Below are 15,452 nucleotides of genomic sequence, written 5' to 3'. Positions count from 1 at the left end.
GATAACGGTACTTAAGACTGTGTATATTGGATAGAGCTTCCACTGCTAAAGCTGTTTGTAATGATTGTTTTGAGACATCCTAGCTTTGTAAATTAAAGATTAGCATTTGCCATCAATATTGCTCTTATTTGCAGGGTGAACCAGGACAGCCAGGAGCATTTGGATTACCTGGGCCAGCAGGTCCAAAGGTAAGTTTTCCACGTCTTATTTACACAGAAAGGTTTGTTTTGTTTTGTTTTGTTTTGTTATTTTCACTGAATGTTTATATGCGTGGATTGCTGGAATTAGATTTTGTTTATGACTCTCAATATTCTCACTCAAAATGCTCATTTTCATCAGGAATCTGCTGAGGTATCAGGAATTAGACAAGGTATGTAAAAAGAAGAAATACCTTTTGTTTGATCAACAGCAGAGATGGAGAAAGTAAATCAAATTTACCTTTACAAGTCTTACGAGGAGCGGCTGAGGGACATGGGGTTGTTTAGCCTAGAGAAGAAGAGGCTCAGGGGAGACCTTACTGCTCTCTACAACTACCTGAAAGGAGGTTGTAGAGAGGAGGGTGCTGGCCTCTTCTCCCAAGTGACAGGAGACAGGGCAAGGGGGAATGACCTCAAGCTGTGCCAAGGGAGGTTCAGGCTGGACATCAGAAAAAAAATTTTCACAGAAAGGGTCATTGGGCACTGGAACAGGCTGCCCAGCGTAGATGAAATGCTGAGGGGCATGGTTTAGTGGTTGATAGGAATGGTTGGTCTCAATAACCCTGTGGGTCTTTTCCAATCTAGTGATTCTGTGATTCTGTGTGATTCCATGAAATATGTTTTGGGGCAACATAAGCCTTGCTTCATGTCTTCAGTCAGACTTCCCAACTCTCACAAAGGTGTAGGTGAGAATTATTATCCCAGCTGTGTAACAGGGTGAAAAAAAAGACATGGAGAGATCCTAGCCTGGATGTTTCTGCCTTTTTTGGAAGCTTCAGTTTGCACTGGTAGACAATGGCAGAGTGATACAGAACTTGAACCAAAGTGTTCATCACTGGGTTTACTTCAAACAAGGTACTTCTAGATTAAGATCTGGTGAGGCTTAACTGAACGTCAGAAATGTGACTAAATTTTTAAGCCCTTTTTGTGAGCAATTCTTCACTCTTAGCTCTCCTTGCCTTGTTCCCTAGTTATCGAAGGGAAAACAATCCATCAGTTGGTTTCAGTCTTGTTATAACACAAGAAAAAGATGGTACACTAGATTGACAAGTGTGTTTTCAGGGGCATCGTGCATGGTGAGTTCAGCTCAGCCTATGAAAGGTTTTGCAATGCGAATAGATTAATTGCCCAAATTTACTTCACCTAGTTCTGCTCCTGTACAAGCAAAGGTCTTTGAGCATCACATCTTTCTGGAAGAGCTGTATCTGGTAACCTAAACCTCCCACAAAGTTTGCTAATACCTTTGTCCTCAAACAGGAGTTAAGTATCTGAACACCTTACCAGATGTAGTCCTGATTGGCACTTATCTCTATCTGAGAGGACTCTATGAAGCTGTTCGTTTATATAGATCCTCTGGGTTCCTCGGCTATAGAGAGGTGCTTTCTCCTAAATGTCTTTTTTTTTTTGTAGAGGGAAAAGTTCATAATTTCCTAAAGTCTCATCAGGAGAGTATCGGAACTAATGGCGTATTTGTGATTTAGCAGAAATACTTGGCAGCCACCCCACAGTTCTCTCTGGGAGCCATATTGCCTTCAGCAACACAAGAGGATTGATTGTGGAAACTGCATGGCAGCACATTCAGTAGGGGATAAATGACAGCCACAAAGCAGCACTGGGCTGGGCTGAGTGGAAGCACTGTGGATGTTGTTTTCTCCTTTGGTGGAATTTGGGAGTGGATGAAAAGAATACGATTTATCACCCAAAAATGCTTGTCAGTGGCATCTCTTCTATCATATAAATAAATACATATATTCTCCCTGTCCTGCTTGCTTCCCATAGTGTAATTACAAACCAGTAGACTGTATAAAGCTCCTTAAGGCATAAAGTTTCTCACCCTTCCTTTGCAAGGCTTTTACAAACCGAGCTAAAGACATCTTCATCTACCTCCAGGAGTGCTTGTTCCTCAAAGTGCTCCCTATTTTCTACCAGGATCATCAGGCACATATAGTTCATCCACATAATGAGACAATGCTGAGCAGAATTTCAGCACTATGGCCTGGGCAGGATGGGTGCTGGTGGGGCTGCCTTAAAGATGTCTGACTAGGCAGTGCCATGTGCTCCCAGGGAAATTGTGAGCTTGGCTAACCCTAGCCTCTCAGCTACAGTGACTACATCTAAAACTACAGTGTTCTTTCACTTGACTTTTGTTTGCTTTAATGGATGCAGTGTCCTTGAGCTGGATTCTGACCTGAGCTATTTTAAGAAACAATCATGACTTTGCTGACAGGACTTTAAAATCTAAAATATGAATCCACACTGCTTTACTCTTCAGTGTAAAGCCTGGCCACCTTGACAGTGTGGAATGGGATGGGTAGAGATGGGCAGAGCTGACAATCGGGAAGGTCATATCTCCAATTAATATCATAATGATTGCTTTTTACCAGATCACTTATTTTTATTTATAATTGTCAGCATCAATACAGTGTCTCTGGGCTCTGCCCCGGGCTTCAGGGAGAGCTACTTTGCAGTGTCTCTGGTTGGTTGGGATGCGATCCTTCCCAGCCCAATCCATCTTCATTTACATCAAGCCAGGCAAGTGTGGTGCAAACTCAGCAGCTGTATCTGCACACCAGGAAATTCAGCCCCCTGCTTATCTTCTTGGGGGAGGGTTTTCCAGTCTTTTGCCTCAGTGGAAATTTCCAGCACTTTCTTTTAAGGAGGTGCACCACATCTTTTACAGACCTCATTAATTGTGTGAAGCTTCCAGTAGCAAAGATAAGGGCCTTTTAGACTTCTGATAATAGGACTTCAATCCACAGAGGTACCTTAATGGATGATGAGCCCATTAGGGCACATGTATGTGTTACAGGCATAAAATAGCCTCAGTATGTCATCTCTGGTTTTACTACTTATGCTGCTCAGTGAAGTCTCCAGAGGAGATTGTTCCTAACTCAGTGTCTTTCATGTAAAAATGTGTGAGTTTTTTTTGTGTTTGTTTGCTGGTTTTCTGTGTCCTTTTTCATCAATTTTGGTAAGTAAACTTCGTTGCTCACCAAGAAGAATGTATGATCTTTCTGGCTACATGCTGGTGAAAGCAAACAAGAGCTCTCAAAGTCAATCCTGTCCTAATCAATTTTGGAGCTTCTGTTAACAGAAGATTCCATGTTGGTCTGAGATGGCAAGAATGGAGAAGGTGAATGGAGAAGGCTCCCACATTAGAATGTAGGACCTAGAACATTAATTTAAAGGGAGTAAGTGGTCCCAGAAAAAAAAAAAATAGCTGTATTTCTCTTGCTGTATGTTGTATCAGTGAAAAAAACTTGGATTTTTGAGACCAGACCCTTCAGTCTCTAGTGTCCTGCAGCAAATATCAACCCTTTCCTTCTTATTTTTCTGCACCTTTAATAAAAATGTAAAGAAATGTTTGTGGCTGCCCTAACTATAGCACTGACATAACTATAGCATTCCCATCTGAACTGACAGTTATCTGCACTTGATAGGGAAAAACAGGAGGAGGGGGAAAAGAAAATCAAGCCTTCTAAATATAAAGTATTAGATAAGAGTTTCATTTTGACAAATTTCCTCCTTCTCATTTGCTTCAGCTTTTAAAGGTCTCATGCTTCTCTGGTTCAACAGACATGATCTCAGCACAGGCCTTGAGTGGGATCAGAAAGTTTTCTTATCCAGGCAAACCTAGTTAACTCTTGCTGAGCGTTACAGCCACATTATATGTGATGGTGCTGAGGTGGACTTCGATATCTTGGTCACCTTGCAGCAGGCCTTTATTTCTATTAGTGTTTTGTCTAGGCTTTAATAGTAGCATTTTTCTGTGGGCTGAAGGCAGAGATTTAAGTGCATACCCGCTGCTCTCCCTCTGCCATTACAGGACTTGCACCTCTTCCTGGCCTTGCAGAGGTCCTCAGGTGCTTGATGTTGTAGAGATCCCAAAAGCATTTTTGCTTGTAAATAAGGCCAGCTCATGTTAACCTGTTTGTGAATCTTTTGAGTATGGTTTGTGGTTCACTTCCGTATATAACACAGGTTCAACCACCTTGCATCTGGGCTGATTAAGTGCTCACGGGCAGGGCTTCCTCTACTTTAATAAATTAAGTCCTCTCTAGCAGAGGGATGGAACAGTTTTGGCAATGCATTGCTTAAAGAAGAGCCGCCTGCCAGGTCTGTGCTAAATGACTGCTCCGAAAGAGATTATCATTTAGGCTAAGCCAAGTGTAAACAGTGGTGTGACATGACCAGCATCCTGGGCACTTGCACTGGGGCAAAAAAAGCCTCAGTTCTGCTAACAGTTCATTGCAAACACATCTCATTTCTAATTTTCATTATTTAGCAAGAAACATCTATTAATATGAAATACATAAATTATTTAAAAATAAAATCTTGATCTGCTTTGAAGCCATCCAATACAGGAGTTGACATGATGAGAAAGGAGAAAGAGGAAAATGAGATAAGTAACAAAACAGTGAAACAGGTGGTGTAATAAATCTAACCAGTTCTCATGGACACCTTGTCAGCGCAAGCTGTCTCCATAGGATGGCTCTGAGGGCTGAGTCTCTTCAGCTGAGGATCCAGACCATTTGTAGTCAGTCTAAAGCACATAAAAACACATAGCGAGAGTACTTTCTGTTTCAGTTTACTTTCTTTAGGGAGGGAGTCAGTGTGTATTCAGCTGAAGAGCAACTGAAACTGTAACTGATCCTCTTGCATTTCTCTCAGTTTTGCTGAAAATAAACATCAGAGATAATAGTTCTGATTTATGTGTTTTCATTAACACTTCAAAACACATAACACTTTCAAGTCTGTGCTTTGCTTATACTAGGATACAGCCTTTGCTGCAGTATCTGGAGCAATGTATGCTTGCGCTTTTTTCCATTGCAGTAGTGTTCAGGAGTCAAGACAGAGCTTAATCACCCTCCACACAACAGGCAGGAGCTGACTGCTGTTTCCAAAACTTATGAAATAACCTGTACAGGAAATTCCATAGGACAGTTTGCCTTTGTAGTACAAGACTGAAAGCAGAAGAACAAATTTACTAATGTCTGAGCACTTGGGACAATGGGAAACATTGGGGTGTCAGTTCAGGTAAGTAGCTGGAAAGTCAAACACTCCTCTGTGTGTTGGGGCTGAGACCCTCAAGAAGACTGAACAAGTCCCTGTAAGCTCAGGAGTGCAAGCTACCTTTCTGAATAACTGTTTTTATTCTTGTTTTTTCACTGTGAATCGTGTCTGGTGTTTTAATGTATCTCAATTCCTTGCCAGGGATCTGAGGGAAAACAGGGTCCTCCAGGAATTAAAGGCTATGTAGGTGCACCGGTAAGTCACGGTTTTTATTAAATTTTTGACACCAGAAGCTTTTTCCACTTTTTCAGTGTGTTCTGCCCACCCATCTTTTTTTTTTTTTTTTTTAACTCAGCAATATGAGGTATGTCTAACAACTTACCTGTACTATGACCAAATATTGGCATTTTCTTGACTTGATTGATTTTCTGCTGACTTATTTAAATGAGAACAGACCTGTAGCCGGTAGAGAGATGTCAGCAGAAGTGACTTGATTATGGAGATAACAGCTGGTGATTTTATGGTGCTCCCACTGTATTGCAATTGGTTTGGTCTGTGTTGATGCACCATTTATATGGTGCTTGAAAGCTTCATCATAGCACCAACAAAAAAAAATACCACCTTTCAGAAACTTTCCAATCACATTTTCAGAATTGTCAGGGAATAGACTTTGGGCTTGGGGGACAATGCTGCCTGGAATCAATGGGCAGCAAGACCAAAATATATCAGATTCTTTCAAGTTAGCATCTCCGTCTTGTGGTCTCACCTTGGTAATTATGGAGGCAGCCTTTAAGCTGCTGTTGTAAAGGCTGATTGGATTTTCTGAGGTTTAATGACTTGACTGTGCATCAGTGTGCTTTAGTGGCATACCAGACATGCTCAGGCAATGATGATTTCCCTGTGCCAGCCAAGAACTTACTTTACAGCTCACTATAAAGAGGCTCAGTGTATTCAAAGTGGCTTGAGTGCTCTTGTCTTTGCCCAGGTGTGAGCTCTTTCCCTGCATGGTGTAAGGCTGGGTTGTATTAGGCTTGAAGATGATGAAATGAATGCGGGGGTGGCATTACCTGCCCATTCCGTAGGCCCATGCAATATTAATGTTATAAATAGATAAAGCTATGAGAACGCTTCCTTCCTGCTCCTTGAATAACTTTTTTTGTGGAAGAAGCAAAGCAGTCACATGGGGTGCACTGTTACTGCAGTTCCTATCCATTTCTGCCATAAGATCGTCATTTGGCTTGGGCTGCTGAGACGGAGCAAGGCAGTAATCATCTATTCAGTCTACATGAGGGCCCTTTAGTGATTAATGCATTTAAGGGAGTCATATTTTTAAACCTCGAGCCATCTGCTTTTTGGAAATAGCAGGGTTATTGGTTCACAGTGGGGGAAGCTGTGCAGGCTCAGTTTAGGTCATTAGAGATGGACAGGACTGTTCAGAGATTGCTTACAGCCAACCACAGCCTGAAATCTGAAGATCTTAATACTTATTTAAATCATCCTGCAGGCCAAATAAACCAAGACATGTAGCTTTCATTAGCTTGGAGGTAAGCTTCTGCTGTAGTGTAAAGTAAATTAGAATAAGAATCATTTAAGCTTTGGCAATTTTAGAGAGGTCACTACTGACTGTGCATATTTGTCAACCTGTAGCCGTTAGTTGGTTGCCCATTTGCTACAATAAAGGTAAAATACAAGGTTCTTCCTGTGCCAAAGGAAGATGGAATCTATTCCTGCCTATTGAGTCCATCACCCATTTTCACATTGCTGTCTTTCACCAGACTAAGCCTCAGCAAATGGTACTGGTCTACCTGGAAGGAGATGAATTGTGCAGTCCAAATGAGATCTGGCTTTGGATTCACAATGCAAAAATGTTCTTGGGCCTCCAGGACAGAGATTGTCTAGCATCTGCCAGTTCTCAGAGGTACCTGCTGTCTGCCTAGCTAACTCTTCCAAAACCACCAGGAATGGGCATTCTTGCTTTTTTATGCAATGGGTTTTTCCATCATATTTGTTCTCTACCTAAGTCCTCACTGTTTATGAGCAACATGAAAAATGTAGATCATTGGTTGTTTTCCAGACCATCTGCAGCTGTGGTGCATTCCCTGTCCCTCCACAACGCTGTTGGCAGGAGGGTTGTGTGTCTGCAGGCAGTGTAATATTACAGATGTTCTTGGGCCCACAGGTCATCCCTACCCTGTGAGTCCCTTAGACCATGCTTGTAGCCAACTTTGAGGACTGGCAACATGGAAAATGTCTTTGAGGTTCATTTGAATAGATTGTGCAGAAGGGCACAGTGATTTGGTGACTAATTAGAGGAGATAAATATGCCTCTGCTTGGATCGAGTTTCATAATCTCTTTTTCCTCTTTTTTTTTAGGGTCTACAAGGAGAAAGAGGAGAAAAAGGAACACGAGGAGATAAGGTATTCCTGCTGCATGCTAGTAAAAGTCAGGCTGCTCTTTGCCTTTACCCCTTAAGTAGGGTGGGCTTCCAGGCCAGCAGCTCTTGAGGATGATTGATGATAGAGTTTTCTCACTGCACTACACCTCCCACTGCTCTTTGGGAATGACCTCCCATAGGAGTGCAGGAGGGTTTTACAGATCTTTGCCATCTACTAAGCACATGCTTAGGCACTTCATTTCTGTGTGTAGCTGTGGATAAGAGGGAGGAAAAGTGGAGTGAAGGTGGCAGACTGAGGGTGCGGTGTCCACACTGTGTGCACCACCTCAGAGTTGTGAAGAGCCACTGACTGCTGCTGACCCCATCTGCATCCAGTATTTACCCATCTCAGTGCAGTTACTCAGATTATCCAGTTTCCTATGTTTTTTTTTCTTCTCCTATCACCATAATCTCTTTTTTTAACGAGTACTAGGTACTTTCTTTATTAAAATCTTCATCCAGCTGTTGCTGCTTCCCAGTTCTCCTGTCTCCTATCTGAGAATAGCTGTTTTACGCAGCACAGGACACTGGAATTTGAAGAGACCTAGTGCCTATTATAGGTGGAATAAGCATTTAAAAGGAGAGTAGGACAAGCACAAAGTCTTTATTACTACAGTTTGCTTGTTGTGTTCAGAGAGACTTCTGATCCGAATACACATCCACTGCAGACCTGTCAGGCCATGCTTAAGGCTCCCTAGAAATGCCATCAAAAATGTTTTTTGCTGCCCCTGCCAGGAGAAGCAGATGTTGGTCCACTCTTACCCTGACAGGCTGTGTTTGATATCTGATATGTGTTTGTGTGAAGGAGGGAGTTATTATCTTTCTAGCATGGCCTTGATCCCATTTCTCACTCTCCATCTCCTTCTGGAGAAGAAAGCAGGAGATTTATACTAGAGTATGCCTATTGGCAAAAATGATCTTAGTGTGAGATGCAGCATTTTGTTTTACCGTGTGTCAAAATGTCCAGTCCCACTGTTGTTGTTCATGATGAAGTAGCTATGATCATGTTTTGTATTATCTGTCCTCACTGTTGTAGCCAGAGCGAAAGGCTGGTTCATTCTTTGTCTTCCTTGTGCTTTTGCCTCAGCTCTTTCCAGGACTTTTTCAGTGTGTTGTGTCTAGCCAATGCCTCCCCTGCTTTTCCGCAGGCAAGATTGTCTAATCTGCTGGAATATTTGGCTACCGGAAGAAAATCCATCTTTCTGACATCACCGTGATGGGAGATGGAGCTAGAACTGTGTGTGGGCAGGCAGCTGACTAAGCTAGAGGAAGATTAAAATGGGGAGAAATGAGTTAGATTTTGTTTCATTAAAAGGATATGCACAGTTAGAGTTCCATTTTAAATTTTTTTTCCTAGAGCAGCCAAATTGCTGCAACAACAATTGTACCTCGAAATTTTCTAGGCTTTGATACCAGTCTCAGAGAGTCCTCTGCCATTGTTTTAACTTATACCAGTCTGTACTACTTTGAGAACAGTGGGCGTAAATTTGTCGGGCCAAATATTTTCTTGTCTGCTCTTCAGTCTGTAACTTGAATACTGACACCTACACAACCTGTGTTTCTTTGTGCCTGAGAAGAAGTGTTTATTGTATTAGATAAAAGCAGGAGCCCATGCACTTGAATATTAGTCTTTTGAATCTGCACCCTAGTATGAAAAAAGGCTAAATGTCCCATAATATATCTTGCTACTATATTCCTGTATTCTGGGCCCTCAGACATAAATACTGTTATATTGTAAGGTTTCCAAATCCAGTAATATCTGTTACGCCTGCACTTTAGGAGAGACACTGCATATTGTGAGTGATAGCTCTTGCCCTTTTGCATCTGATGGCCTCACTGATGGCTCCAGGACACAGAACCTGCAGAGATAACTGTGATGCACTTCCCTGCCAACATAACCCATATATATATATACACATATAAATGTGACGCTTGGCATGTTACTTTAAGCCTGTACAGCAGTTCAACATGACATGGGGCATTGCTTTTGCTGCATAAGCATGTGCCCATCCAGTAAATGCTTGTCTGTTGTTATTGAGCTCATACAGGGATGCAGTGGGACTGCTGCCAGGCCCCTCTGCACAGTGAGTTTGTTCTCCTCCAGTTGTTTTCAGAGCAGTGTAGACTAGAGAAATAATTTTTTTGACAAATCATTTCACTTTTTAACTGGTAGAGGTCAGAAGAGCACACTAAAATTTGTGTGGAATTGGGATTTCTCCTTTCACAATTGTGTTCGACTACATCAAACAGGAAAAAAAAAAACGGTAGAGCAGTAGTTATTTATAATGACAATTTTTTCTGAAGAACTGAGAGTACAATCATTTGGATTGTTTTCAAACAGCTTTATTTTATATATTTGTATAAATAATACATTTGCCTTTCCCAGTCCATGTTACTAGCAATAAGAACATTGACACTTTTCTGTTTTGGCAGCTAAACCAGCATGTGTGAAGGACTCGTTGCTGCAGTGTATTGCTGTTAAAAATTCTCCTGAGCATACACTGTTCATTTTGTCAGCAATCGACCAGATTGCTGCTTACTGAAAGTCTCAAATCCAGCACACTCATGATTCAGTCAGTGCAAAGGATACCATGAACATGGAAACTATTGCCCCAAAAGCAAGTAGATCTGGATGTCTGATGCTGGTTTTCAGTTGCTTTCGATTAGGTCTCTCTAATTTCATTCCTTGGATGGATCATTTTGAAGTAACATTTCTTTTACAAGACTGATTGACTTTCTAAAGGCAAAAAAGAAATAGATTGATTTGCAAATCCATTTCTGACTTGCTGAATCAATGTAGTTTTCCAAAGGAGCTAATTAAATCCAGCGCTGTAAGTGTGGGTTTGCAGAAATAAAGAGGTCTAACGGATCCTATGGGATAGTAATCATAATTGAAATGCCTGAAACATTAAAAAAATAGAGTAAAGCTAATATTTTGCTGTCGCTTGTTGTACTTCTAGAATTTGTTTTTACACGCATATTTATGTTAACAGTAGCAGTGTGTGTATGCATATTTGGTAATTCAACTGTATATGTAAGTCCAAGCAAAATCATTATTTAATTTTATGGAGGTTTAAGCATTTACACAGAAACAGAAATTCCCTATTTCAAAGAATTTTGAAAGGCTGGAATGGACAAAGGCCACAGTCTAGAAGAGAAAAGAAAAGTTCAGCAGAAGTATGTCATCTTCTCTGTCAGGGACCTCGTTTACACAATAAAGAGTATGTTAAGTTTGAATGCAGAAGTATGGTGGAGGTCAGAGTCAGCATTCAAAATACTCTCGAAAACATGATGCCCCAAAGCAGAAGATGAGATTGAGGTGGGGCAGCTGCTGGGTAGTTTATATGTGCAGGACAGCAACTTGTAAACTGCTACATATTGTATACTTTACCCTAGGATTCAAACAGAATACTACATAAAACATTAAATAATCTTTCTGCTCAAAGTTAACCTCAACTGTGTTCAGCTTTGGACACCTAACTGTGGCAAAAAACATGGGAAAATTGGACAGTGCGCAAATGAGATCAAACAAGTAATCAGAGGTATGAAAACCATCTCCATGAAGAAAAGTTTAATGTATTGAGGTTGTGTAGTCTAGGAAAGTTTGAAGGGGGAGTTGTGTAAGTCTGAAACTGCACTGAGAAAAAGTCAGATATAGGTATGGGAGTGGGGGGGAATCCCATATCTTCAGGTATTAAAAATGAAGTAGTGTAACAGATTGCCTGTGGACTTTGTGGATTGTCCAAATCTGAAGATATATAGGAATAGAAAATTGATCCTTCAGGTTATGGAAAGCAAAGATGAAAAATGAAAAGTTTTTTCTTAGCCGGGTAAAAATGAGCCTTTGCTGTATTGTGGATTCATTATTTTTATAAGAACTTTTCCAGGTTGATATTCCCCTGGTGTACTTTATCCAGTTTTCATGAACTCACCTCAGCAGGCAGAGGAAGGATGCCTTGGTGGAAAGCTGGAACACAACCACTTCTCGACTCTTAATTCCCATTCCTGCTATTTGGTGCTAAGTTTTCTAGACAGACAAGCGTCAACAGTTAGCAAAGTTAGAGAGGATAAAAGTTTCCTAGTGACTGTCCTTGGGTCACCTTTTTTTTACGGGACAGAGGCTCTCAGCAACTTTTCATAATATAGATATGGGGACTTCAACCATTTTCTCTGTTGGTCTGGCTTGAATTTCTCTCCTTATTCCTTACTTTTGGAACAGAGAACATGGATAACTTTTGCAGAACGGTGACTTAAACATTGTGAATTTGAGTTATAGTGGTTCTTCCTCTTCTTTCTCCAGGGCGAACAAGGCCTAGATGGGTTCCCTGGAAAGCCAGGTGTGATGGGGCAACAGGTATGTGGCAAATACTCAACAACTGGAGGCTTTTCTTTGAAACTAGCAGAAATTGATTCTAAAACTGAGACTTATTTTGAGTGGCTGCGGAGTCACCACAGAACCCCCTACCTCAGCAGTTTCTGTACTTCTTTCTCTACAGATCTTTAGAATCACAGAATCATTTAGGTTGGAAAAGACCTTTAAGATCATCAAGTCCAACTGTAAACCGAACACTGCCAAGTACCCCACTAAAGCGTGTCCCTAAGCACCACATCTACACATCTCTTAAATACCTCCAAGGATGGTGGCTCTGCCACTTCACTGGGCAGCCTGTTCTGTGCTTGGCAAGCCTTTCACTGCAAAAAATTTTTCCTAGTATCCAATCTAAACCTCCCCTGGCAAAACTCAAGGCCATTTCCTCTTTCCCTATTGCTTGTTACTTGAGGGAAGGGACAACCAGCCATGACATCCACCTTTGTTGGTACAGTTTTCTGGTTTTGTTAATTTGTTTTTAGAATTAATTTATAATGCAATATGTGTGTAAAGGAATGCCAGTCCTTTAAACTTGAGAGATTAGATGTCTGCCTGAATTTTCATTACAGACATGAGAAAGCACTTATAGAAATTCAGTTGTTTAAGCCTTATTTTTATGAACTCTTTATTCCCTCCCACAACATGAAAGGGGGACAAATGGATTTAATGCATTTTGTTTGTTTTCAATAAGAAAAGCATGGAACTATTTACATTTTTAAGACAATATGAAATCAGAAAATGTTCTAAAAGATGAGTGTATTTCTGCTGATTAGACAGATAATGCTTTGTCTAAAACTGCTATCTGTAAATTCCACAAGACTTTTTTCATTACCCATGGTATGATACCTAATGAGAGGCCTCCTTTACTCCCAAGAATCTTCTGGTCTAAACATCAGAGAATAGAGTAGGAAGTAGAGGTTAAGAAGTGATTTGCCAAAAGCCACACAGCTAATTGTTGCCACCCTTGAGCCTGGAGCCTTCAGGCTGCTACATCTGCATCCTATTCACTAGCACTTGCTGTTTCCTTCTCTGGAAAGAATCATTTGAAGGCACGTTTTTGTGATTGTGGAGGTGGAGAACCTGCACGTCAAATCCTCAGGAGAGCTCACAGGTGGTTGATCCTGCTGCTCACAAAAACAAAGCAGCTGTTGGGGTCTGACCTGAACGTGCTTTACAAGTATGGCAACCATGTGCTACCCCACTGCCTTGCTCTTACTCTTTTAGCAGCCAGAGTTACAACTTGATTTTGTTGGGAAGTATTTTGTTTCCATATCAGGCACGTCTTTTGTATTTAGATGGCAAGGTCCTTAGTCATCTAGTCATCTTGTAGTGTCATTAGCCATTTTAATCTTTTTTAAATCTTCATCGTCTTCTCTGTGAGGTGATAGGGATTATTGCACTGATTTTTTTTTTTTCTGCTTCCCCATGTGGGATTTGACATTTAATCATTGCTTGCCCTCTATGCTGTTCCTCAGCCACCGGTTACCCTATACTGAGAATTATTTGTCTAGTTAGGTTTATCACTATCTTTATAAGATGGAAATGTGTTTCTGATGCTAGATGCAGCACTGGAATCACAATGAACTACGTTCACTGTGCCCATACATTGTTTACAGGTCTAGTTTATACTTCCAGCAAATGTGGATGAAGTGAGAAATTGCAGAGGAATGTGAAGGTGGATGTTGATTGTTTACTACTTCTAAGGAACAATTTCTCTAAATGACACCCTATTACAGAAGCTGGGTTTTTCTGAAGTTTTTTTGCCTTTTTCATGTCTAGACACAGAGCAGTGGGCAAATCTTCATTCCTGAATTTTATCCTAAATTTTGTGCTTGACGCTGATGTACTCCCTGAACTGTAATCCTTCTGAACCAATTGTAATTGGATTGCTGTTATTGTGGCTGCTGTGGCATTTCCATCCTTATTCCTCTTCCTCTCTACACAGCAGAGCCAAAGCAGCCCTGTGTATTATACTAGCGCGCACCCCAGTGCAATGGGACTTAACTTTTTGTGCTGCTGATACCCAAAGCTGCAGCCTTGTATTTCTTCTGAATTGCAATTGATGACCTCCAGTATGTAAAACAAAGTTTTTTACCTGTTTATAGGGCCCTGCTGGCAGCCCCGGCCCTCCAGGTGCCAGTGGGAGCAAAGGAGAAAAGGTGAGTTGGGATGGGATGCATCACGTGTTTATTAATTCCTCTTTGGGCTCCCATTGCTGGAAATATCAGGGTTGTTTGCCTTATGTCATTTATGTATAAGTGAAGCTTATATGAATTTAAATGTTTCACTTTTCTGATGTTGCTGCAGCCTGAAATGGGTATAAGTGAGTGTTAAATCGTGTCTTGTTATAGCTCCTCTACTCTTGGTTTAACCCTCATAGTGGGAGTAGAAGGAGATAGTTTGGCTCAGGCAATCTTCTTCACTTAAGAAAGGTGAGGAGAAATGTCAGTATGTTTGTGTTGATGGCAATTCTGTGACCCAGGAGATACCGAATTGACTCAGAAAGATCCAATCAAAGAAGCCTGACCTTCCTACATGCAAAATAATTATTCAGTACTCTCAGCAGCAATTTTGACCTCATTATTTTACAGTTATTAGTTTCCAGGGCAGCCTTATGCTTCCCTCTCTGCTAGACGTGATGTTGTGCTTTTAGTATTGCCTACCTAAATCTTTGGCGTGAGTGGAAAGGCGTGCCCAATACTGAATTTTCTTTCTCCTTTTCTCCTCTGGATAAGCAATGAGGAATGCAGACATCTGAAGCAAATATCTATATTTCCCATTACATTCCCACTCAGGTTCAATAGCTATAGGTGAGGTTTCAGAAGCACCCACAAGCAGGGCATTTCCGCTGTGGTGATCTGCAACAAGAAGAAATTTGTCCTCTAGCATGTGTACAGTAGAGAGCAGTCTTGAGTTCATAACACTCGATTTATATCTCTAAAGTGGCTGCTTTTGGTGCTTCCAGAAGATTTTTAGCTCCTTGCTCCATTACTTTCAGTGTAGCTGATGTGTGTCTCTTCAGTCCTTCTGCCACAGTATGTACTCTCATTAGAATAAATAACAAATAGTTTTTAAACTTGCCTTAGGAGGAAATAGCATGGAAAATATGTTAGGTCATTAGGGAATAAATAGAATATGAAAGGAAGCTATATGATAATTTTTGCATTAGCCTGTACCTAAAGTAAAGGAGATGATAACTTCTGGAGGCTTATAGTAGGTACCACTGGAAAAAAAATGTGCTGGAACAAATTGATAACCTAGATGGCAATAAATCATGTAAAAAGTGTGTAGAATAGTTAGGGTTGGAAGGGACCTTAAGTATCATCTAGTTCCAATCCCCCTGCCATGGGCAGGGACATCCCACTAGATCTGGGTGCCCAAGGTCCCATCCAACCTGGCCTTGAATACCACCTTGAACATGATTCTGCTTAATAAAAT

At 41.0% G+C, this 15,452-nt stretch overlaps 1 protein-coding gene across 1 annotated transcript in view; it reads left to right on the top strand.

The window, feature by feature from the left end:
* The window catches only part of COL22A1 (collagen type XXII alpha 1 chain), a 234,289-nt gene that overhangs the window by 130,207 nt on the left and 88,630 nt on the right, over positions 1-15,452 (top strand). The window contains exons 15-19 of the mRNA XM_069854706.1: positions 135-188; positions 5,412-5,465; positions 7,584-7,628; positions 11,946-11,999; positions 14,120-14,173. Coding sequence (XP_069710807.1) covers positions 135-188; positions 5,412-5,465; positions 7,584-7,628; positions 11,946-11,999; positions 14,120-14,173 — 261 coding nt within the window. The remainder of the gene's footprint in view (positions 1-134; positions 189-5,411; positions 5,466-7,583; positions 7,629-11,945; positions 12,000-14,119; positions 14,174-15,452) is intronic.

Source organism: Phaenicophaeus curvirostris, chromosome 3 (assembly GCF_032191515.1).
Source record: "Phaenicophaeus curvirostris isolate KB17595 chromosome 3, BPBGC_Pcur_1.0, whole genome shotgun sequence".
NCBI classification, from domain to species: Eukaryota; Metazoa; Chordata; class Aves; order Cuculiformes; family Cuculidae; genus Phaenicophaeus; species Phaenicophaeus curvirostris.
The sequence above is the reverse complement of the archived record's forward strand: the minus strand, read 5'-3'. Positions and strand labels throughout refer to the sequence as shown.